Genomic DNA, 22751 nt, shown 5'->3' with positions numbered 1-22751 from the left:
TTAAAAACTAGAGTGTGTCTTACCAAGACGAGTTCCCTGCCAGGCTGTGTTTGTCATCACAGGTAACATCAATTTGGGCATTGTCAGAGCAGAGAAAAGACTGGGAGAAAGGGAATCTCCCGAGGAGGTGGTGTGTACCTGTTGTATGATTGATGGAGCTAATTTAAGAAGTGAATTGAATTGTTATGAAGAAATGATGGCAGAAAGGTTATTGTGTGCAGAGATGATGCTTATCAGCATGAAAATAAACATGACACAAATTGGTTGCAAATCAAAAGCCTGATTTTCTTCCTTTTTCTTCTTTCAATTACATACATAAGGGGTGTGCATCCATAAATCTAGTAATTACTGTTGAATGGATGCTGGGGTCTTTGCAGAACATACAAAAGACTTTGCTCTGTAGAATTTAGAAGGTAAAGCTATAAGGCTACAGCCATCTCTGTGTGCTTAAACCCAGGTTTAGGGATGCCTACACCTAAGCGTGTTGTGAAATAGCACTGATTTCTAAGAACAATTAAGTTATTGGTCATAGGTAACCATAGAATCACAGAGTGGTTTGGTTTGGAAAGGATGTTAAAGCTCATCCAGTTCCAATCCCCTCCCTCGACCTGCTGGCTGATACCTCCCTGACTATCTATGCGGACATGCACAAGCACTTGGTTTGCTGTTGGCTTTGGTACAAGGCAGCAGCAAGTGCATGTTTTGGTGTCTTCTGTTATGTTATTTATGGTGCGATGATATAGGTAGATGTTAAAGTTTAGTTTCAGTATATTTTGGAGAAGGCCATTACCTGAAGATTATATGTTTTGTGTTCAGTTCAACTTTCACCTTTGTACCTATTGAAATGATCTTAAACATGCAGAAAGGTGAGACAGGCTGATCATCAAACAGGCTTTGTAGAGACAGTCTTGAGTTGTGATGGAATGAGTGTAAAATTTGGGGTAACCTGTTACCTGTAGATGGTATTTAAAAAACAGCAATTCCCTGAATCCTTTGAACTCCAAAATTGATTTCTTATAATAGGGATTAAGCTGAAATGAATGTCATTTTGTGGCAAATGGAAACTTAAAGACATTTTTGTTGTGCCAGCGATGGAGTTGTAGCACTGGGGACATGGAGGGATAGAAAATAAGAGTTGTGTGCTGCTGTGTTGAAGGTTTTCTGGCGTTTAGTGTGGAGGCTCCAGCATCCTTCAAGCCAAAGCAAGCATGACTGATAGATTAGCGAATTAAACTAATCATATCACTGCTGGATGCTCTCTTGAGTTTTAACGTTGTACAATATCCTTTGACAAGTGAACACAGAGTCATAGAATCAACCAGATTGGAAAAGACCTTTAAGCTCATCAAATCCAACTGTTCCCCAGCACTGCCAAGGCCACCACTAACCCATGGCACTGAGGCCTCGGCTACATGTGTTCACTTATTTGCTATTGCTTTTATCATAAACACTGGTAGTTGTGGTTGGAAACCCAACTTCACTCTTAGCTGTCGACAGCATCATCTTATATTGGATTTACTTACCAAATGATGAATATTTTAAGCAAGGGCTGGTGTTTTTCCTGTGCACGGATGCTGAAGCTCTGGTTGTTCAAGTAGCTCCACGTATCCTTGACCTTACAGCAGGAGAAATCAATTTGAAGTGAATAGAAATGTTCACATGTGAAGACCAATATTTGCTGAGCTGCTTCAGAGTCAGCTTTGCCTTTTAAACCTTTCCCAGAGACCTGAAAGACAGGTTTTAGTTGGTTTTTAATGTCACCATACACTGTTATTTTAAGGAAGGAGTGAATAACTGCTCCGCTTTGAGCTTCTGCTGTGCCATTCAACCCCCAAAGTGGCCTTATCCCCATGGATGGGAAACAAGAAAGCAAAGCTGGGTCTGGCCAGTCTAAGTCATAGGCTTGGAATTTAGCAATTCTTTTCTGCTGATATAAACTACAAGCTGGAAGCTCCTTCAGACTTCATTGAATCTCTTCCCACTCTTTAGTTTGGGAAGCAGAGTCCGGAAATCCATGCAAAGTGTGAATTGTTGACTTGCTGTGGCCTTTCAGCCCTTTGCTTTGTGTGTGCTGCAAAAGCATTCCTGGGTCTGGCCTCCTGGGCTGGGGATATTCACTGAATGAGTGTCGAGGTGAATAAAAGCACTGCCGAATCCTTGGGAATGGCAGGCTGGACAGGAATTCCTAGCTTTTACAGTGATTATGAAACAAATATGCTAAATGAATGCATGTTGTCTGCATTATAGGGTCATATCATACATCTGCAGTCTTGGTCTCCTGTCTCTTGTGTAGAGGCTGTTACTAACCTTTAGTAATTCCTGTATTGAATGTTTAACTTGTGTTTGAGACCTACTACAGCTTTATGAACATGTGGCCGTCATTTAAAGACTTCAAGTGGTTGATCATGGTCGTCTGATCCAAACTTTCTGTCTCTCCTGCTGGTTATAAGTTGTTTTATGAAGTGTTTTTGCAGCATCCACCCTTAGAGGCTCAGAGTCTATAGAAGAAATATTGAGTAGTAAAGAGTTTAGATATGACGTGAGTTGGGTCTGGCCTACAACAGTAGGACATATGTGCAGAAGGAGGGATGATGGGGATAGAGATAGTGCCTCCATGACAGGCAGGGAGGTTGCTGAAGGTTGGCTCCTTCACACTGGCACAGGGTGCCCAGAGAAGCTGTGGCTGCCCCATCCCTGGCAGTGTTCAAGGCCAGGTTGGACACAGGGGCTTGGAGCAACCTGCTCTAGTGGAAGGTGTCCCTGCCCGTGGCAGGGGGTTGGAACTGGATGAGCTTTAAGGTCCCTTCCAACCCAAACCACTCTGTGAGTCTATAAATCTGGGGTCTGTTGTTCTCCTTCCACCTAGATTGATTTCCAAACGGATGAACAAATGCCAGCATCTGCCTGTCCTGTGGGTAGGAAAGACTTTCAGTCTCCTGGGCTCTTAAAACAGTTCCTCTTGCCAACATGAAACTACAAAAAGAGGACGATAAACAGACCTCTTGCCAAAGCTCCCGTTCCGCTCACAGCTTCAGCCTCCGCTCTCCTTCGTCTTCCCTGGTGCAGCTTTGTTTTACAACAAAGATTGCAAAATATTTAAGGAGGAAGGGCCTATTAGAGAGGATTGATCTCTTTCATTTGCACTGTTCGTCTTCATTTTCCTCAGTTTCTGCATCCCATCTTTGTCCGTGCATCAACGTGAGTAAAGGGAAAGAGATGGCAGGGAGGGATTTGCTCTGCTACCTGCAGGGAGAATGGGGCTGGGGTGGAGGATGGCTCCATCATCCTCCTGCTCCTGAACCCAGCACTGGGTTTCCAGCCTGGATCACAGAAGAAAGCGTACAGGAGCTGGGAGGAGATGGTCAGAGGACCAAGCATGGCTGGAAGTCATAAATCACAGTCAAAACCTGCAGCGTGGTGGGTTTGACCAACTAGAGCCAAGAGGATTCTGACCCATCTGTTAGTAAAAGCACATCTCTGCCCTCATCTGATTTGAATTCCAGGAATACTGTATTTGTGGTGTGTTGACTTTATATGGTGTAACCCACTCTGAAACAGAGTTAGCTCTTTCTCCTGTTGCAGTGCGTGGGAAGGAGTGATGTTTCCAATATTCAGGATATGGTTGGGAAGTGATTCTCCCATACTGAGGGGACTAATTGCAAACAGAGAAGGAGGGTCATTAGTGGTGGCGGTTGGAAATTATGGAGCAAAGCATAAATTAAAGCCTGTCTTTGAGGGTAATGGGGCTTTTTCTGGTATTGAAAGTTTCTTCTGTTAGAAATTGGTTAATGCAGTTTAGTTTGACCCAGTGGAAAAGAAGATGAAATGAAAACAAGAGTTCGTGCAGCCGCTGTGATTTGGATACGCTGTTCACATCCTCGGCTTGCTGTGATGGTGTCATAGAATACAGGATGGAAGGAAACTCAGGGATCAAGCATGAACACAGGCTGGGGGAGACTGGATGGAGCAGCCTGAGGAGAAGGACTTGGGGTGTTGGGTGAGGAGAAGCTCCCCATGACCCGGCTTCAGTGTGTGCTTGAGCCCAGAACCCCCCCGTGTGCTGGGCTGCACCCCCAGAGCGTGAGCAGCAGGTCAGGGAGGGGATCCTGCCCCTCTGCTGCGCTCTGGGGAGACCCCCCCTGCAGCCCTGATCCAGCTCTGGGGCAGCAGCACAAGAGGGACGTGGAGCTGCTGGAGCGAGGCCAGAGGAGGCCCCGGAGCTGCTGCGAGGGCTGGAGCACAGAAGGGTTTGGGTTGAAGGGACCTTGAAGCTCCTCCAGTTCCAGCCCCCAGCCATGGGCAGGGACACCTTCCACTAGAGCAGGTTGCTCCAAGCCCCTGTGTCCAACCTGGCCATGAAAACCTCCAGCAGAACTGTGGTCAGCCTGGCCCAGTGGCACAGCACCCACTTACTTACTCAAAAGGCTTTTCCTAATGGCCCATCTGAATCTCCCAAAGCATCATTTGTGGAAAGAAAGGAGCAGAGAGAAGAGTCTTCAAACTGTGTCCTGTCTTTTCAATAAAATACAATGAAGTGGGATTGTGAAGATAAAAGAATTGAGATAATCAACTGGAGGAGGATGTGCTCTGTTGGAGAGAAGAACAAGAGCACTGCATACACCTACAGCAGGTTCATTTCAAAAGGGAAAGTCAGCAAGGCCTCAAGTTAGAGAAATTAATGGGAATATCTCAAGGAAGTCGTTTGAGAACTGAGAATGGGTTTGGACACACAGGGACAGGTCTGTTAGATACATAAAAATTACATCTATTTATTGGTTCCCTGCTGCTGAAACCCATCAGTCTTACAGCTACAAAGCCAGGAATGTCCAGCACAGGATCCATCTGTGTACAGATGTTTCCTGCTCTGGAATTAAGCCCATATAACATCAGCTGTGCTGGCATCAGGTTTTCTCATTGCTGAACTGGTTTCTCATTTACTGAGGCCCATAAAGGTATTTGTATAAGCTCTGCCCAACTCAAATAATACAATATATAGATATGGTCAATATATGCCATGTTCGGGCTCCAAGTGCTGCTGTCTTCCTTGTCTGTCTCTCCCTTTCTCAGGCTAGGACAAGGATTTCCTTCCCTATTTTGTAACATGCTCTCTGGCATAATCAGTCATCACCTTTTGGATCCTCTGGTTTTTAAGTAAATCATAAGGTTCAGCAAAAGAAAGGTCAAGATTTTGTCTGCCTCAGCATTTAGTGTTGGGCAGGCTGAGATCAGCAGATTCCAAAGTCAAGAGCTGCTTCGTGCTTATAAATTACCCACTTAATTTTTCATACAATGAAGACACGAGGCCTTGTTCCTGTCATAGATGGATGACTTCTCTCCAACGAAAGGTGTGTGGGGTTATTTAGTTATTTATCTTACAGGAGGCAATAGGTGATGGGAATGTAGCTCCTCATGGGCTTGGCTGGATGCTCCTAGTTGGCCCATGCCACCCTCCTGTGTCTCCTCGGTGAATAGATGGGTTCTGCTGCCCGGGTTTGGAGGTGGACCTGTATGAAAGACACTGTAGGATGGTAAATTATCCTACAGCTCATTTTTGTTTTGCCATTGCTGGTCTTTGTCATTGGGTAGGTCAAGCGCTGGACTGGAATCCCTCTCTCCGTGGCATTTCCAGCTGGTTTAATTCTTTCCCTCCATCAAGGTCAGCTTCAGCTGAACAGCTTGAGTTTCATCTGATGAGGACTGTACTGCTGGTCCATGGTGGACATCAAGGCCAGGTTGGACACAGGGGCTTGGAGCAACCTGCTCTAGTGGAAGGTGTCCCTGCCCATGACAGGGGGTTGGAGCTGGATGAGCTTTGGTCCTTTCCAACCCAAACCATTCCATGATTCTGTGATCTTACCATTCCTCTCTCTTCTCTCCTGTTGATGTTGTCCTCGCTGGTGACATCCCTGGGGCAGGGGACAGCAGGGGACAGCAGCTCATTGCTGAACCCCTGGGACTCCTCAGAGTAGCCAGATGCAAACGCCTTCCATTGCTGCGTGACACAGACTATCCATGAAGATAATACATCGTCAGTGTAAGTAATGAGTAATTCAATTCAGTCACATTCAGAGCCTCATGAAAGGCTGTACACAAATGATGTTGTGATTATCACCAGCTGCATTAGAATCATAGAATCCCAGCCTGGTTTGGGTTGAAGGGACCTTAAAGCTCCTCCAGTCCCAACCCCTGCCACGGGCAGGGACACCTTCCACTAGAGCAGGTTGCTCCAAGCCCCTGTGTCCAACCTGGCCTTGAACACTGCCAGGGATGGGGCAGGCACAGATGGATGCAGACGTGCCATCCCAAATCTGGTTCCCATCAGTGCAGACACGCCTGCGTGCAGTAACCTCAACTGCTAAAGCGTTCCCAAACTGCTGCTTCTCTGCACAGCTTCATTTCCACTGGAAAAGCTCCCAGAAAAACAAAACAAGGCTCCAGGCCATGACTGAGAGCAGGAGAACAAGCCTGAAATCAAGTGTAGAAACACTTTCTGAAATAGCAAATGTTTTCTTAGGATAGAAGAAACTCTTCTTGCCTGGCTTTTGCTTCCAGGTACCACTGCATGGGGGCTGTATAAATGAAGGTGTCAATATGTGAGTATCAATAGAGGTATCAATAGGATGGTTTGAGGACCAGGATAACCCTTCTGCTCCGGCTGTGTGAGTTTATGGAGTGCTGCAGGTTTTGGGGAACTGAAGTTTGTGGTACAGAGTTTACAGTTACTTAGGTTAAACAAGGCTGGAAAAGAGCTGAAATTTCCTTTGAAATGAAAACTTGGGAGAACTGCAGGAAAAAAGCAATATTCAGGCTCTGGAATGATGCCCGGGATCAATTGCTATAAACATCAAGGTAAAGCTGAAGCAGAGTGGAAGAGGTAAAAGTGAACATTATATTGGACAAACAAAAGGTACCATTAATAATTTACAGCTAATGGAAACCTCAGACTTCTGGTGGAGTTTGGCTTTTTGCTGCTTTCTGTCTTTGAATTGATTTGGTTTTAAAGGGTGTTTTATTTTATTAATAAAAGCTGAACTAGAATTGTGTCAACTTTGACTTGGTTCTTGAGTAAGGTCTTTAAAGGTCAAATGTTTTCCTTCAGATGATATTTGTTCACTCGACTTCTAGATATAGTGTAGCTAAAAAAGGAGGAAATTAATAAGAACATGTTAATTCTGGACAACCACATTGTGTTATGGATCTCCAAGCTCATCCATACTTTTTTGGGGTGAAAGAAGGGAGATATGCTGGAGGGAAAGGAAGGAATCCGGAGGGACCTTGACACACACTTGAGAGGTGGCCAGAGCCAACCTCATGGAGTTCAACAAGGCCAAGGGCAAGGTCCTGCCCCTGGGTCAGGGCAATCCCAGCCACAGCTACAGGTTGGGTGGAGAAGTGATTCAGAGTAGCCCTGAGGAGAAGGACTTGGGGTGTTGGGTGAGGAGAAGCTCCCCATGAGCCGGCTTCAGTGTGTGCTTGAGCCCAGAACCCCCCCGTGTGCTGGGCTGCACCCCCAGAGCGTGAGCAGCAGGTCAGGGAGGGGATCCTGCCCCTCTGCTGCGCTCTGGGGAGCCCCCCCCTGCAGTCCTGATCCAGCTCTGGGGCAACAGCACAAGAGGGACGTGGAGCTGCTGGAGCGAGGCCAGAGGAGGCCCCGGAGCTGCTGCGAGGGCTGGAGCAGCTCTGCTCTGGAGCCAGGCTGAGAGAGCTGGGCTGGGGCAGCCTGGAGAAGAGAAGGCTCCTGAAGGGGACACCTTAGAGCAGCTCCAGTGCCTAAAGGGGCTCCAGGAAACCTGGAGAGGGGCTTTGGACAAGGGCCTGGAGGGACAGGCCAAGGGGAATGGCTTTAACCTGCCAGAGGGGAGATTGAGATGAGCTCTGAGGCAGAAGCTCTTCCCTGTGAGGGTGCTGAGGCGCTGGCACAGACTTTTCCCAGAGAAGCTGTGGCTGCCCCATCCCTGGCAGTGTTCAAGGCCAGGTTGGACACAGGGGCTTGGAGCAACCTGCTCTAGTGGAAGGTGTCCCTGCCCGTGGCAGGGGGTTGGGACTGGAGGAGCTTTAAGGTCCCTTCAACCCAAACCAGTCTGGGATTCTATAGTTCTATGACATAACCTTGTAACTTGCAAAAATTAACCTTTAGCAGATGAATTGGAACTTAATTTAATTAGTGTTTGGTGGATCCCAAGTGAGAATCGAGCTTCAAATGACTTAACTGAAAAATTGTTGGAAAATTACTGGCATTTGGATGCAGTGTAAGGTCGGGAGGTCTGGCCATGTTCAAGGAGGCTTTGGCTGAATGCTATTAGCATGTGATTTGTATAAAATGAATTTCAAGAGGCGATGTGCACATCAAGGAAGGTTCATAGCTTTTTGCTTTGCCTTTTTCTCTGTTCACACTCTTTCATGTTTGGTTCTGTGCTGTCCTGTGTGTGAAATAAGTGATTTTGGGTACATATATTTTCTCTCAGAGGAGAAAATACCACTTTTTTTCCAAAGAAAAGTGTAAGGAATGAGTCTTTCAACAGCCCTGACATCCCAGTTTCACAAATGATGAGGGCAAATCACAACCTAAGTGATATTGGAAGTTAAAGGGTAAATCATCTTCACACAGGACTGACCTGACACAAGTGTCTGTCATCCAGGAAAGCTCACGTCTGCGTTATTTACTCTTTTCTTTACCTTTGGACTGAAGTTTAGATTCACTATTTAATTATTTGAGAACCTGAAAGACACAGGCTGAGAACATTGGGGCTGTTGAGCCTGGAGAAGAGAAGCTGCGTGGAGACCTCAGAGCAGCTTCCAGTGTCTGAAGGGGGCTCCAAGGATGCTGGAGAGGGACCTTCATCAGGGACTGGAGTGATAGGACAAGGTGTGATGGGTTCAAACTGAAACAGGGGAGATTTAGGTGGGATCTAAGGCAGAAGCTCTTCCCTGTGAGGGTGCTGAGGCGCTGGCACAGACTTTTCCCAGAGAAGCTGTGGCTGCCCCATCCCTGGCAGTGTTCAAGGCCAGGTTGGACACAGGGGCTTGGAGCAACCTGCTCTAGTGGAAGGTGTCCCTGCCCGTGGCAGGGGGTTGAACTGGATGATCTTAAGGTCCCTTCAAGCCAAACCATTCTGTGATTCTATGATCTGTCAGTGTCGCTGTTTTAAGAACCCAGTTAAATATGTTTATTTCTCAGTAACACTCTGTTACAAAGATTTTATTTGCTTAGTCTGAAAAGAGAAGGATAATAACCTCATAAACTTGCTGAATCCTGTGTGCCAGCTTTATTCTTTTAGGATTTTTTAAGTCTTCAATGTCATGTTTCTCTGCCTCTGCGCGGTAGAAGCAGGAAACACCTATATTTCTGTATATCAGAGTGGGAGAGGTGTGTGAGGTGCCATATCCACCAAGGTATGCATAGAAATACTTGTGTTGAGACTTGTTTATATGTTAAAATTCACTGATATCCACCAGTCTTTGAAAGTGTGAATGTCTTTGAGAAGCAGCAAAGGTGGTCACGGTGTTTTCAAAGGCATAAAGTAAAGTAACAAAAAACAGGGTAAGATGTTCCTTTTTGACTTGAGTCTGCAGTAGATGGAAAGTGGTGGATACTTGTGCTGCTTATTGAGTGCTTTGAGTGCTCCTGTAGGAAGAGTATCATAGAATCACGGAGTGGTTTGGGTTGGAAGAGAAACACGGAATGGTTTGGGTTGGAAGGGACCTTAAGATCATCCAGTTCAACCCCCTGCCACGGGCAGGGACACCTTCCACTAGAGCAGGTTGCTCCAAGCCCCTGTGTCCAACCTGGCCTTGAACACTGCCAGGGATGGGGCAGCCACGGCTTCTCTGGGCACCCTGTGCCAGTAGGTGATGTCCCAGGGTGTCACCAGGGCTGGGGGACAGAGTCCTCTCCCTTGGCAGCCACAGGAGAGCGCGATGCAGAACACGGGGCTCAGCTCAGGTCCAGCGAGGTGAGAGCACCCAAGGGAGGCTCTGCAGCCACCTCACAGCACAGCAAGCTCAAGCTCAGCGTTCCCAGCACAAGCATTTTCATTTCCCTCCTCGTGCTGCTTGGAAATCCCCTGTGCAAACGTGCTTTGGCTGGCACATTGGCCTGCTGATGCTGTGGTGGCCACCCGACCACTGACCTCTCTTGTATTCCTGTTTACCCTTCATCTCAAGTCATTTCCTAGTGCAGTGGAAGCATGTCATGCACTTGCACAGCAAAGAGAAAATAGATGAAAATGTAACCAGGTTACAGCCAGAAAGTATCCCGAGACTGTTTGCTAACAGCTTATTCCCATGGCATTCCTGCTGGAGTTACTCCTTCAGCTCCTTGCTGGAGCCTCAGCAGCTTGTGAGCATCACTGTCGTGGGGATTAGGATGCAGTGGAAGCTCTGTGCAATAGAGAAATACTTGTGTTTGCCTGTTTATAATGAATTCCTGTTAGTCTTTTTGTTGTGTATTCATGGCCACAAGCAAGTGCTGCAAGTTATTGGGGTGAAGGAGGTTTCATTTTGCTAATCCTGTTTTATTCCCATTCCGTTGTAGCTTTTCAAATGGCACAATGTGGTGGTGCCTGTAATGAATTTAAAATGGATTTTGGGATGATATTGTCTTGCAGGATGTATTGGAGGCTCATCTGAATGTGCTTTAATACTAGATGCTGGAAAGAAAGAAAAGCATCCATCTGAAATGCTGTTTGCCTGGACTCTTTTGTGCTGGCTGGAGATAACACCCTGCATACCAAGCAGGGAGGAAGCACAAGCCTCTTCCTCACAGTGCACTCAAACCCCTCTTATGATTATAATCTTTTTATCCCAGATAGAAAGCATTTTATTTCATCCTTCTCAATAAGATCGTTTTACCATTTGGTACAACACCTAAAGCAAACCAGATGTGTGCAGTAGTTCTCTCCAAATTATGATTTATTTGCACTCTTGACACCCAGAAAATCACAGAATCGTAGAATGGTTTGGGTTGGAAGGGACCTGAAAGATCTGAGCTGGTGTCACAGCTCATTTCTGAAATGCCTTGTTCAGTGCAGTTATCACTTCATCTGGGCTGCATCAGCCTTCCAGTGCCTAAAGGGGCTCCAGGAAACCTGGAGAGGGGCTTTGGACAAGGGCCTGTAGGGACAGGCCAAGGGGAATGGCTTTAACCTGCCAGAGGGGAGATGGAGATGAGCTCTGAGGCAGAAGCTCTTCCCTGTGAGGGTGCTGAGGCGCTGGCACAGACTTTTCCCAGAGAAGCTGTGGCTGCCCCATCCCTGGCAGTGTTCAAGGCCAGGTTGGACACAGGGGCTTGGAGCAACCTGCTCTAGTGGAAGGTGTCCCTGCCCGTGGCAGGGGTTGGGACTGAAGGAGCTTTAAAGTCCCTTCCAACCCAAACCAGTCTGGGATTCTGTGATTTAATGATATATTCAATATTGGTGTGGGGATCTCCCAGTGCCTCTAGGCAAAGAGCACCATGGGCACATATGGAGCATAGTCCAATGTCAGGCATCATGCTGTTAGTTGCGTGGCCAGACACCTATAATGAAGCCTGGATATTGATTTTCCTCCTGAGAAGACAAGGATGGCTGGATGGTTAAAGGCCCTGGCTGCCTAAAAGCCTGTCTGGAAGGTTGTCTGGGCAAGAGGAGGAATTGCTCTATCCCTTGGGAGGCTTTCCAAATGCCACTGCTCTGGCAGCAAGGGATGTGCTGAGGCAAGCAAAGCCACCAGCTTGTTTTGAACCACAACACACTTATTTCTTCTGATGCCTCTACTTGCCTGGGTTATGAGAAAGTGTGTGATTGCTGCCTCTCCACCTTCCCCAGGTCATTTGTGATTTAGTTCTTATAGACGTCTGTCACATTCCCTGTCCCGCTGGGCATTTCTTGTCTGGACTTGAAGAGTCCTAGTAGTGATTTAGCAGTTAATTATAGCCAGGAAATCTCTGCAACCCTCTAACACCTTTTCCTCTCAAGTCCTATTTGTGGATTCTATTACTTAAAGCATCATGACTGGTAGTAGCCCTGGGCTATGTGTATTCCCAGCGTTTCAGTTCAGAACTGAACTGCCCTTTGAAGGTGACTCCCACTGATCATGTTGTTTCTGTCTACATAGTGGTTTTGTTGTGTGGGGACCAGATTTCTTTCAGAGCTTTGCTCCAGTTGCCTATCACACATTCTCCAACCTTTCGTGGGACCCAGAAGTCCATACTGGTGATGGATGTACCAGTAAAGGACATACTGGTGATGTCCTTTAGGCAGAGTCAAACCGTGTGTCAGGTGGGGACCAGACTAAAAAGCAGACAATCTAGTTCAAGGGAAACCCTACAAGCACAGAGAGTGTAACCAAAGGAGTCTCAGCACAAAATGCTTTGATTGCCTGATCATATCTGAGTGAATCATTGAATCCCAGGTTGAAGGGACCTCAAGGATCATCGGTCCAACCTTTCCAGGCACAGCATGACCTAGACTAGGTGCCCAGCACCCTGTGCAGCCCAGTGTTAACAGTGTCCAATGTTGCGGAGTCACCACTTCCCTGGGGAGATTATTCCAATGGCTGGTTATTTTCAGTGGGTAAAATTTCCCTCTTGTGTCCATTGGGAATCTCCCCAGGAGGAACTTGTGCCCATCACCCCTCAGCTTTCCCATGGGACTCCTTGTCCAAAGGGAGTCTCCATCTTCTTTGTAGCCACCCTTTAACTACAGGCACAGATTGAGATGAGCTCTGAGGCAGAAGCTCTTCCCTGTGAGGGTGCTGAGGCGCTGGCACAGACTTTTCCCAGAGAAGCTGTGGCTGCCCCATCCCTGGCAGTGTTCAAGGCCAGGTTGGACACAGGGGCTTGGAGCAACCTGCTCTAGTGGAAGGTGTCCCTGCCCGGGGCAGGGGGTTGGAGCTGGAGGAGCTTTAAGGTCCCTTCAACCCAAACCACTCTGTGTTTCCATGAGGAAGCAATTTGTGCTTAAAGTAGTGGTACACAGGTATCATATCATGTACGCAGACACATGATGTGTTGTGTGTGCAGCTTGAGATACATGCATGAGTGCATCCTGTATCCACCACATCCTACACTGAAACAGCCTCCTGTGCTGAAGGGGATCCTGATGGCAGCTCGAAAGCCAGGCTTTTGGATGGATGCTTCCAGAAGCTGGTGTTCCCCATCTCACAGACAGGTGACATTGGGTTTTCTCCTCTAAAGGAGAACTCAAGACATAAGGCAAACATCCATTTGCCAGGGGCTGGCTCAGAGCACTGCCGGGTGACACAAGGACCAAATGGCCATAAAATCCTTATCCTGGAATGTAAATCCCAGCCATAATGTCTCATGGATGTAAAGTTTTGTGTTCATTTTCCTCTGGATCTTAAGAGTTCCATTGTACGGTACTGATTTACTCATGTAAATCCATGTCCTCTTCCAGCATGTTTTATATCCATGATTCCCTTTGCTTTGGGAATTGCTCCTTCTGTGCTAACTTGGGGGTGGAGGGATGGCTAATTAATTTAGCAGTAATTGTTGTCGAGTCACTTGGTGCCAACATTTAACATTTGACTTGTTTCCTATCCTGAGCTAAAGAGGAAGGAGTAAATGAACTAACAAATTGTGCCTCCATCAGGAGAGAGGCTTGTTTGGAAAGAATGGTTTTATTTATGAAGTGTAAAATAATACATTTCAAGACAAACCCCTCACATTTTGCAGCAAGATTGTTGAGGTTCTTGTGTGAAATTGTCACTCCATAGCGGTGGAGACAAATGTGGAGCCTAATAAAGCTTAATGGCTGATTTTCCCATTCATCAGAACTGCGAATGTGCTTCATTAAGATAATTAACTGAGCCAGTTGCTTCACTGACAGAGAGGAGACACCAATTCCCAAGTTCCTGGCTTTCCTCTAAATAAAACTCACAAGGAGCAAACTCAGCCCTGCTTCATCATCGTTACGGGGGAGAGAAGCACAAGGGCTGGTAAAATCTCATTGCTCCTCAGAGCAGCTTCCAGTGTCTGAAGGGGGCTACAGGGATGCTGGAAAGGGACTTTTCAATAGCAACTCTGGTGATAGGATAAGGGAGAATGGGTTTAAACCGAAACAGGGGAGATTTAGGTTGGATATAAGGAAGAAATTCTTTACTGGAACAGGAACAGGCTGTGGCTGCCCCATCCCTGGCAGTGTTCAAGGCCAGGTTGGACACAGGGGCTTGGAGCAACCTGCTCTAGTGGAAGGTGTCCCTGCCCGGGGCAGGGGGTTGGAACTGGATGAGCTTTAAGGTCCCTTCCACCCAAACCGTTCTGTGAGTCTATGATTCTATGCTTGTCTTCAGTCTGTGACTATATGTCTCCATCTGGGACAGTGGCGGGGTGTGATGGGTGGCACTGGGTCCTCTGCTCAGCCTTGCACAGGGCTCGAGCCTACTGTAGCCGTCTCACAGTGAGAGCTCACAAATATTTGCCACTCTCCATCTCACCAGCAGCAAAAGGTCTTTTATCCGACAGGTCAGGTCTTCGTTGGGGTTGTTTTTGTCACCCATGAACGATGAGCCCCTCGAAGGGGGAGAATTCCTTGCCTGAATTTGTGGCTTCTTCTCTTTGTTCATCGCAAGCCAGAAGTGGGGTCATGAGTCCTGAGCCCCCTGAAGGCAGGGCTGTGTAAGGTTAATCTGCTCTGGGTACATTTGTAGGCAGAATATGCAGCAGTGAAGAAGTTTGGGGAATTAACTGAGAAATCCATAACTTGAATTATTAAATACGCTATCTGGTTGTAATGTCTCCTTGTAAATCCTTCCCTTCACAGCTCTCTGTGTCTTGAATTATAACACAGTGATTCTATCACGTAGCAGAAGACTCTTTGCACAGAAGATAACTCTGGAGCTAATGTAAGGAAGTTGTCTCACCTCTGCTTTTCTTTTGTCCTCAGAGTTCCCGGTCTTCCATCATGAACCCTGTTTACAGCCCCGTCCAACCTGGGGCTCCCTATGGAAACCCGAAGAACATGGCATATACAGGTAGGACCAGTGTCCGCTGGCTCTTCCATCAGTGTCCATATTCAGTGGTGGGAGCAGGTGATCATTAATGAATGGTTAATAATCCCTTAATGAAGGGAGAAAGAGTTCCCATAGGGAGCCAGATGGGAATGTGGCTTGCAGGAAAAGCTCTTCAGCAAAGCCAATGCAGAAAGGTTAGTGAGGAGAAATGGATCTGAATTCCTAAGGAGAAGATGTCCTGGAAATCCTAAAGAAAAGGGTCAAAAGGGGGTTTCTTTAGACCAACAGAACACACAATGAGTTACTGGGGGAGTCAGCTGGGAGCCTGGAGGTCTTGTATATGGACCTGAGCTGAGTGACTTGGAAGCACGTGCTGGAATCCTCCTGCTGTGGAAACGTGGATCCCACATTTCCAAGAGTCTGTTACTTGGAGAACACGCAGTTATTGCTATAGGTGGTGATTTAAGTGACATTGTTGACTGATCTTGCTTTGTTTCCAAGTTATGCTTTGCATGAGCTCATCTTCTGTTGAGCAGCAAGTCTGAGCTCTGGTTCGAGTCCATCTTTAGAACTGAGTTGTCTAAAATGTCATCTTGAGTACTTGAAAAAGGCATTGAAATATGTTTACCATAAGTATGTTACTAGTGGGGAACTAAAGTGCATTGATATGGAACGAATTGAGCTCAGACAGAAACAGTGCTTTGGAAGAAGAAAACCTCGCCTTAGTTGTATCCGTAGTTTTCCCTATGGATTATGTTCACTCTGTCTTGTAAGCTCCTTACTAAAGCAGCCTTGGGGGACTCCTTCTTCCAGCACTTTGTTGAGTGTAATTAGCTATTAAGTGTCATGTTGTGCTAAGACTTATCTTTGCATTGCCAGTTGTACGCGTTGGCTTCTACCAAGTGTGAAATCGCTTGGGAATGGGCTTTTGTGGAGGAGGATGGTCAACAGCAAAGGGAAATGAGCATCAAATACTCTCAGCTACTTCATTTACAGTATGTTCTCATTGACTTTGGTGGCTCTTTCAGCTGGGACATCAGTAGGGCTCTGAGGAGACCTATCTGATGCCCTGTGGAGCAGAAAGTTCCTCAAAGGTGTTTCGCCCTGGTTTTATTCACCCTTTCTTTTACCCCCATCAAATTTATGCATGCTGCTTTGTTGGAGATACTGTAGCTTGAGGGACCTTTGGTCTCACAGTCAAAACACTAGAGGCTTGGGAAAGAAAATGCTTCTGTGAATAATAGTCTCTTCAAAACCATCCCTATTGTGAGAGGACTGCAGGCTCCAGCAGTGCTGGGTGATAGAATGAGCTCAGAAATGCACAGTTATTTTGCTATACTAGAAATAAAAGCAATTTTGAGCTTTTCAGCACAAGGAGGGTTTGGAGAAGAGTGTACTTCTCTCCCACTTTACTTTTTCTTTTGGTATGTGCTCAAAGATACACCTTAACATCCATTCAGAGTACATTTTCTCTTTCCTATAAAGCTGAATGTATTAGAAGCTTCTTTCTGGCACTTGATAAGACAATTCTATTTAAACATTGAGATGTGGGTTGGATGGAGTTTGTACCTTGACCCTTCTGGAAGGAGAATTTCTGAGGGTGATTTCAGGTTTAGATGAATGAATTCTACGTGACTGAATTCTGTCATGGGCCCCTCACTGCAAGAGAGACATTGAGGTGCTGGAGCGGGCCCAGAGAAGGGCACCGGAGCTGGTGCAGGGCCTGGAGCACAAGTGTGATGAGGAACGGCTGAGGGACCTGGGGGGGTTTAGTCTGGAGAAGAGAAGGCTCAGGGGGGACCTTCTCGCTCTCTGCAACTGCCTGACAGGAGGATGGAGCCAGGAGGGGGCTGGTCTCTGCTCCCAAGGAACAAGGGATGGGACAAGAGGAAACGGCCTCAAGCTGCCCCAGGGCAGGTTTAGATGGAGCTGAGGAACAATTCCTTCCCCAGAGGGTGCTCAGGCATTGGAACAGGCTGCCCAGGGCAGGGCTGGGGTCACCGGCCCTGCAAGTGTTCACAGCCCGTGTAGCCGAGGCCTCAGTGCCATGGGGTAGTGGTGGCCTTGGCAGTGCTGGGGAGCGGTTGGACTGGATGAGCTTAAAGCTCTTTTCCAACCTGGTTGATTCCATGATTCTATTCTATGGATAAGTCAAATGGCAACATTAATAGGATGTTATCTTCTAAAATAACCTGCTGGTTAATCACCAGCAAGATTATACTCTGCACTTAAGTGTATAAGGCTGTTGTCTACCTTGGCCAGCTTGTGCCAGCTCTGGTAAGGACCATGGTGAGGTGGTCCCCATGGGTCTGGTTTCACTCCAAACCATTGGACTTCAGGCATTTGTCTTCTGGTGTTTGTAGTGTATGAAGAGGAATCAGGGGCAGATGTGCAGGATGAGCTTGGTGGAATAAAGCTGGAGGCAGATAAGAGTGGAAATACTATAACAAGGTCCTTAGTTATGTCAATGGAAAACAAAGAAGGAAGGTTCAAGCAGCTGCTTGAACATAGGACATTGAAGCAGGAATTGAATCATGTTAATACTTGTTTTTCCCATTGCACAGGTTAAGGAGTCAGAGGGCTGAATTGCTACAGTGAAGTCCAAAATAGAGGTTAAAAAGTGTTTATGTAAAGGGCTATTTTCCTTGCTAGGCAAGTAGTATGACAAAAGCTATTAAATATTATTTTGTTGGAATATTTAATGAAAGACCTAAAGTTATATTGCAAAAGAAGGGGAGAAAATGGAAGTTTTATCCTTTGTAGAGAAAAAAGGCAACTCCTGAGGGTGGTCTCAGCAGTTAATGAAAGAAGGTTGCTGTGTCTCCTGCATGACAAGTGCCAGGCTCTGTCTAATTCTTCTTTTCTATGCTTGGTCTTCATTTCTATTGGTTTAATTTGTGTCATTTAGCTATGGATCAGTTTCTAATGTAGCCACAAGCTATTCTGGAGGATAATTAAACACATAGAACCAAACACAATAGACCTTTCACAGGAGAAGCATAAGGGGACTTGTAGGCACTTCCATCTCAAATCACTTTTGGAAATGGCTTTAACCTGCCAGAGGGGAGATTGAGATGAGCTCTGAGGCAGAAGCTCTTCCCTGTGAGGGTGCTGAGGCGCTGGCACAGACTTTTCCCAGAGAAGCTGTGGCTGCCCCATCCCTGGCAGTGTTCAAGGCCAGGTTGGACACAGGGGCTTGGAGCAACCTGCTCTAGTGGAAGGTGTCCCTGCCCATGGCAGGGGTTGGAGCTGGAGGAGCTTTAAGGTCTCTTCCAACACACCAGTCTGCGAGTCTATGACATGGAGAGAATATTCTCATTGCAGATGGAGCTATATGTGCCCAGCACAAGCAAGTCCTGGTTCCTTGGCTGGTGACTGCTTCCACTTCACTAATTCACTCTATTTTAGAACATCAGCAGCAAAGAGTGTTTGAGTGTTCTTTACTATTTGATTAAACCAGACTGTAATTAACTTGGATCTTCATATAAACTGTCATTTAAATTGAGTTAAAATGTGCTTAAGGACTCTCATTTGCTTTCTCATTACTGGTAGAATTCACTTTACCTGCCCCAAACGTGAGCTGCTGAATCTCCTACTTTTCCTTTCCACATCCTCCTTCCCATTTCTTGTGTTGGCCTTTGCTAAGGCATCAGTCCTGCAGCAAACAGATCAGCTTGATGGTGTGGAATCAGGGATGAAGAATCAGTCTGTCCTGTAGCTTGTTTGACTTCAAGCATGAAACTATACAAGTGTTTGTTACAGCTCACACTAGTAGAATTTTCGCCACCAGAAGGTGATTAAGATGCAGATGAGATGCTGCGATTGATGAACCTTCAGTAGACTGACTCCGTAGTTGTCATAGTTATTACTAAGTAATAAATGATACTAAAATCCAAGAGCCTGAAGATGAGAAGCTGGTGAGTAAATCCAAGGAGTTTGTGTCACATCACTCTAGTGCACGACACTTCCCAGGTCCTGCTGCAGCAGCAACAACCTGCTCAGGAGCTACTATGCTCAGAAGGGATGTTCTCCAGCTCAAGAAGGAGGAATGGCTTTAACCTGCCAGAGGGGAGATTGAGATGAGCTCTGAGGCAGAAGCTCTTCCCTGTGAGGGTGCTGAGGCGCTGGCACAGGGTGCCCAGAGAAGCTGTAGGATGGAAGGCTTGGGAATCCCAATGGCATTATGTGGATGTGATGGATGCCCTCATTCCTTCTCCCAGGGCTTTTCCTGGTTTGTCAGATGGAACCCCCAGCCTCTCCCTGTCTTTGCAGCAGGAATTCCCTTGTCTCCTTTGTTAATCAATCTTATCTCTTTTATTCAATTCTTCTTTCTCTTTTGCTAATGATTTGTATCTGTCATGGATTCAGGGTTCTGCCGTGGATCTTCTGCTGCTTCTCCACTTGTTTTTTGCCTTGGAAAGGGCTGGAAGATAGCACCCGCCATCACCCCCTTCTCTGGCATTTTGGGAAGGATTCTCAGGCAACCCTCTCTGCTGCTCTCCTGGTCCTTCTCCTTCTTGTATCTCTCATTCCCTGGAGCCTCTCACTCCATCCCAGCTCTTTCCCCTTCTCTCTTGCAGCCTGACCCAGCTGGCAAACACTTGGCAGATCCAGGAGATCTGGATTCATTTCACCGGGAGGAACATGATGCCCTTTAACAAAAGGGCTTTGTGTGACTGGGTTCTGTTTAGCTGCAATTCCCAAGTGGATTAACCTGGACTGCCCAGGGGTGCTTATAGGGAACCTCTGCAGCACATAAATGTGAAGTAACTATTCTAGGGGAGCTGCTTGGCAAGTTTTACTCTGCTCAAGATTCACCAAAGTATTCTGGGGAAGCAGAGGAGCCTGAAGCAAGGAAAACTTGGGAATCGCATTTACAATTCATCTGTGATGTTCCTGCAAGACTCGGTACGTTCTTCCTCAAGTAATAAATGTGTCATCTTCATGGTAAAGCATAAAATCATCTTATTTCTGATGATTTAAAGGGAAGTCCTGGCTAAGAGCTTTATCATTTGAATGTAGAAAAGTGTGGTGTCTCCCTGAGTCACTTGTTACCCTCTATTATGCTGTCTGCAAGGTCTGGGTTCATTATCTTTCCAATTTAATTGATTTTCCTGCTTCTTCAATGGCAACCTCTCTGTGGGGTTTTTGAGAGCATCAAGAAAGATGTATGAGAGTAATGTCATTTTAATTTATGGGATAATGCACATATGGAGTTATAGCTGCAAGATTTTGTGATAGAGAATAGGTGAGGCTGGTAGGGAAATATGTGAGTCATAGAATCCCAGCCTGGTTTGGGTTGAAGGGACCTTAAAGCTCCTCCAGCTCCAACCCCTGCCCCGGGCAGGGACACCTTCCACTAGAGCAGGTTGCTCCAAGCCCCTGTGTCCAACCTGGCCTTGAACACTGCCAGGGATGGGGCAGCCACAGCTTCTCTGGGAAAAGTCTGTGCCGGCGCCTCACTGTGTATGAATTACTCTTGATTTATGTTGTGGAAAGGCATCCATTTGATATTCTTCTTGTGGGCCTGAAATCTTGGAGATCTTTCAGAAGGAATCCCAAAAGGCTTAAGGATTTGTATGAGGTGATGTTTTCATGTTTGTGAACCATGCTGACAGGCTGAGCAAGTCGGAAGCAAAAGTTGTATGGGCATCAGAGTCTAATTCTGTCTAAATCTTTGTAGAAAGGTGGAGAACAGGAATGTGGTCAATGTCAGAGCCATTGCTCTGGGCTCCAGGTTGACCAGCACTGCTTGCTGAGGATGGGTTTCCCCTCAGGCTCTGCAGACCTCTGCTGTTGCACATGGGTGAGCCCTGCTCCATCCTCTTTGGACATGCTCCATCCCTGGCAGTGTTCAAGGCCAGGTTGGACACAGGGGCTTGGAGCAACCTGCTCTAATGGAAGGTGTCCCTGCCCGTGGCAGGGGGTTGGGACTGGATGATCTTAAGGTTCCTTCCCACCCAAACCATCCTGTGATTCTATGACATGAAAAGCTCTAGTTCTTCCTCCAGCACAGTAAACTCTCCCACTTGTGATTCAGGTTCCCTGCATAGGACCTCTATGCTCCAGAAGAGCAGATGCGTCCCTGAGGGCTGTTTCCTGCATTCCCAAGCTGCAAACTCCAAAGTTTTGTCATTTTTTCTTCCCCCCAAGGTGAACCCACAACATTTGCTTGGACATAAGGGTTAACAGAGGGAATTGGCATCATCTACCCTCCGGTCATTGGCTTTCTTGGCAGGACACGAGATGTGGGATCCTCACATGTGTTTCTATCCTAATCTCTATCATTTGCATCCACTGTTGAACCTCAGACACAACTGACTTGATTTGCACTTGACTCTTCATTTAATTTAGTGGTATGTTGAAAGCTGGTACCCTCCCATTTTGTAGAAGACAGAAGGATATTCCAATAGGATTTCTACAGTTGGCTTTTATTCCTCTTTTGCATATTCTTTGTGGGCAAAGATAATTCTTCATTTCAGCCTTTCTTACTAATTTGAAATGAAAACTTTGCTTTATTATTCTCTGGAAAGGCTGAACCTTTCATAACAGATTAGTTCTTTGGCCAAGAAACCCTCAGTGCATTTATGCCTTTGATGCGGAAGCAGGCAGGGTTGAGGTGCTCTCCTCCTCACTTCTTCTGCCTTGTCAGGTCTTCATGCATGTCTACTCCTTCCATGGATTGGGAAATGCCATTTGTGGATTTAATGAGGTGATCCATTGCTTATCAGCTGTGTAAAACAGGACTTTGAAACTGTGTTCAGGGTGTTGAATTGATTTCAGGCTGCTTAAAAATGTATGAAGTGGTTTCAGTGAATATTTTTCCTCGGGCATTTCTTCATGTTTATTAATCGGCGTGTATAGAGCAGGCAGGAAGATCCCACTTGACTGGGGGAAGAATGAGCTCTGACTGTGTAAACTCTTGTTATTTCTGTGTTTAAATGCATCATTTTCATACAGGAATACGTCCAAACAACTTGCTGAATTCCTCAGTGTTGGAAGCTCTTTGAGTTTCAGTGCTCTTGTTGGCTAATCAATGATGGATAATTCACCATCTTCCTAATAAATGAACTCATGGACTTTCTTAAAGTTCTAAAAAGCAGAAAACCCCTAAGGAAATGAAGGATGGGGTTTCTTGTTTGGGGGAGGGCAGAAGAAGGAAGCAGAGGAGCTTTGGGTGACATTAGTAGAATGGTTTGGGTTGGAAAGTTCATCTAGTTCCAACCCCCTGCAATGGGCAGGCACATGTTCCACTAGACCAGGCCACTCAAGATTAGGATTATTTATGAGTATGTGCAATAGCTCTAGGCTGTATTTGGCAGGTTCTTCTGCCAATGGCAGCACTGATGGATGATGGGCATGGAGGTCACCTCACTTTGGTCACCTACCGATGGATGTAAGTGGTGGTGCAAGATAGGTCTTGGTAGACAGAAGTATGGGTGGCATCTACCCGTGTTCCAAGACATGTCTTGAAGTCTTTTAGTGTTAGAAATGGAGGCATATAAAGCTCCTTTGAAGGAAATAATCCATAACATCTCCTTATAGATGCTTGTAGGCTCAGCTGCTTCCGAGTTTGGCCCAACCGATGTCAACCTTCCAAGGAGTTTCATAGAAACTTTGGGCAACATCCTTCACCCCTTGTTGTGGAACTGTTTGTAGGAGGTTTTACACGCTTTTGAGTTTCCCTGTGTTGTAAGTAAACAGAAGAGCCTCAGATCTTAAAAGCAAACAAACCCCCTGTTATGTGCTCCTGAATGCCCCCATTGTGTGTCCTACGTGCTCGGGGAGGACGTGGAACTGGT

The 22751-nt window shown here is 46.5% G+C and overlaps 1 protein-coding gene across 2 annotated transcripts in view; it reads left to right on the top strand.

Moving 5' to 3' along the window:
• The window catches only part of FAM168A (family with sequence similarity 168 member A), a 180067-nt gene that overhangs the window by 79646 nt on the left and 77670 nt on the right, over positions 1-22751 (top strand). For both annotated transcript variants that reach the window (XM_030475794.1, XM_030475795.1), the window contains exon 3: positions 14883-14970. In XM_030475794.1, the coding sequence (XP_030331654.1) occupies positions 14901-14970 (70 nt within the window). In that variant the 5' untranslated portion in view covers positions 14883-14900. The remainder of the gene's footprint in view (positions 1-14882; positions 14971-22751) is intronic.

This window comes from Strigops habroptila, chromosome 2, assembly GCF_004027225.2.
Source record: "Strigops habroptila isolate Jane chromosome 2, bStrHab1.2.pri, whole genome shotgun sequence".
NCBI lineage: Eukaryota > Metazoa > Chordata > Aves > Psittaciformes > Psittacidae > Strigops > Strigops habroptila.
The sequence above is the reverse complement of the archived record's forward strand: the minus strand, read 5'-3'. Positions and strand labels throughout refer to the sequence as shown.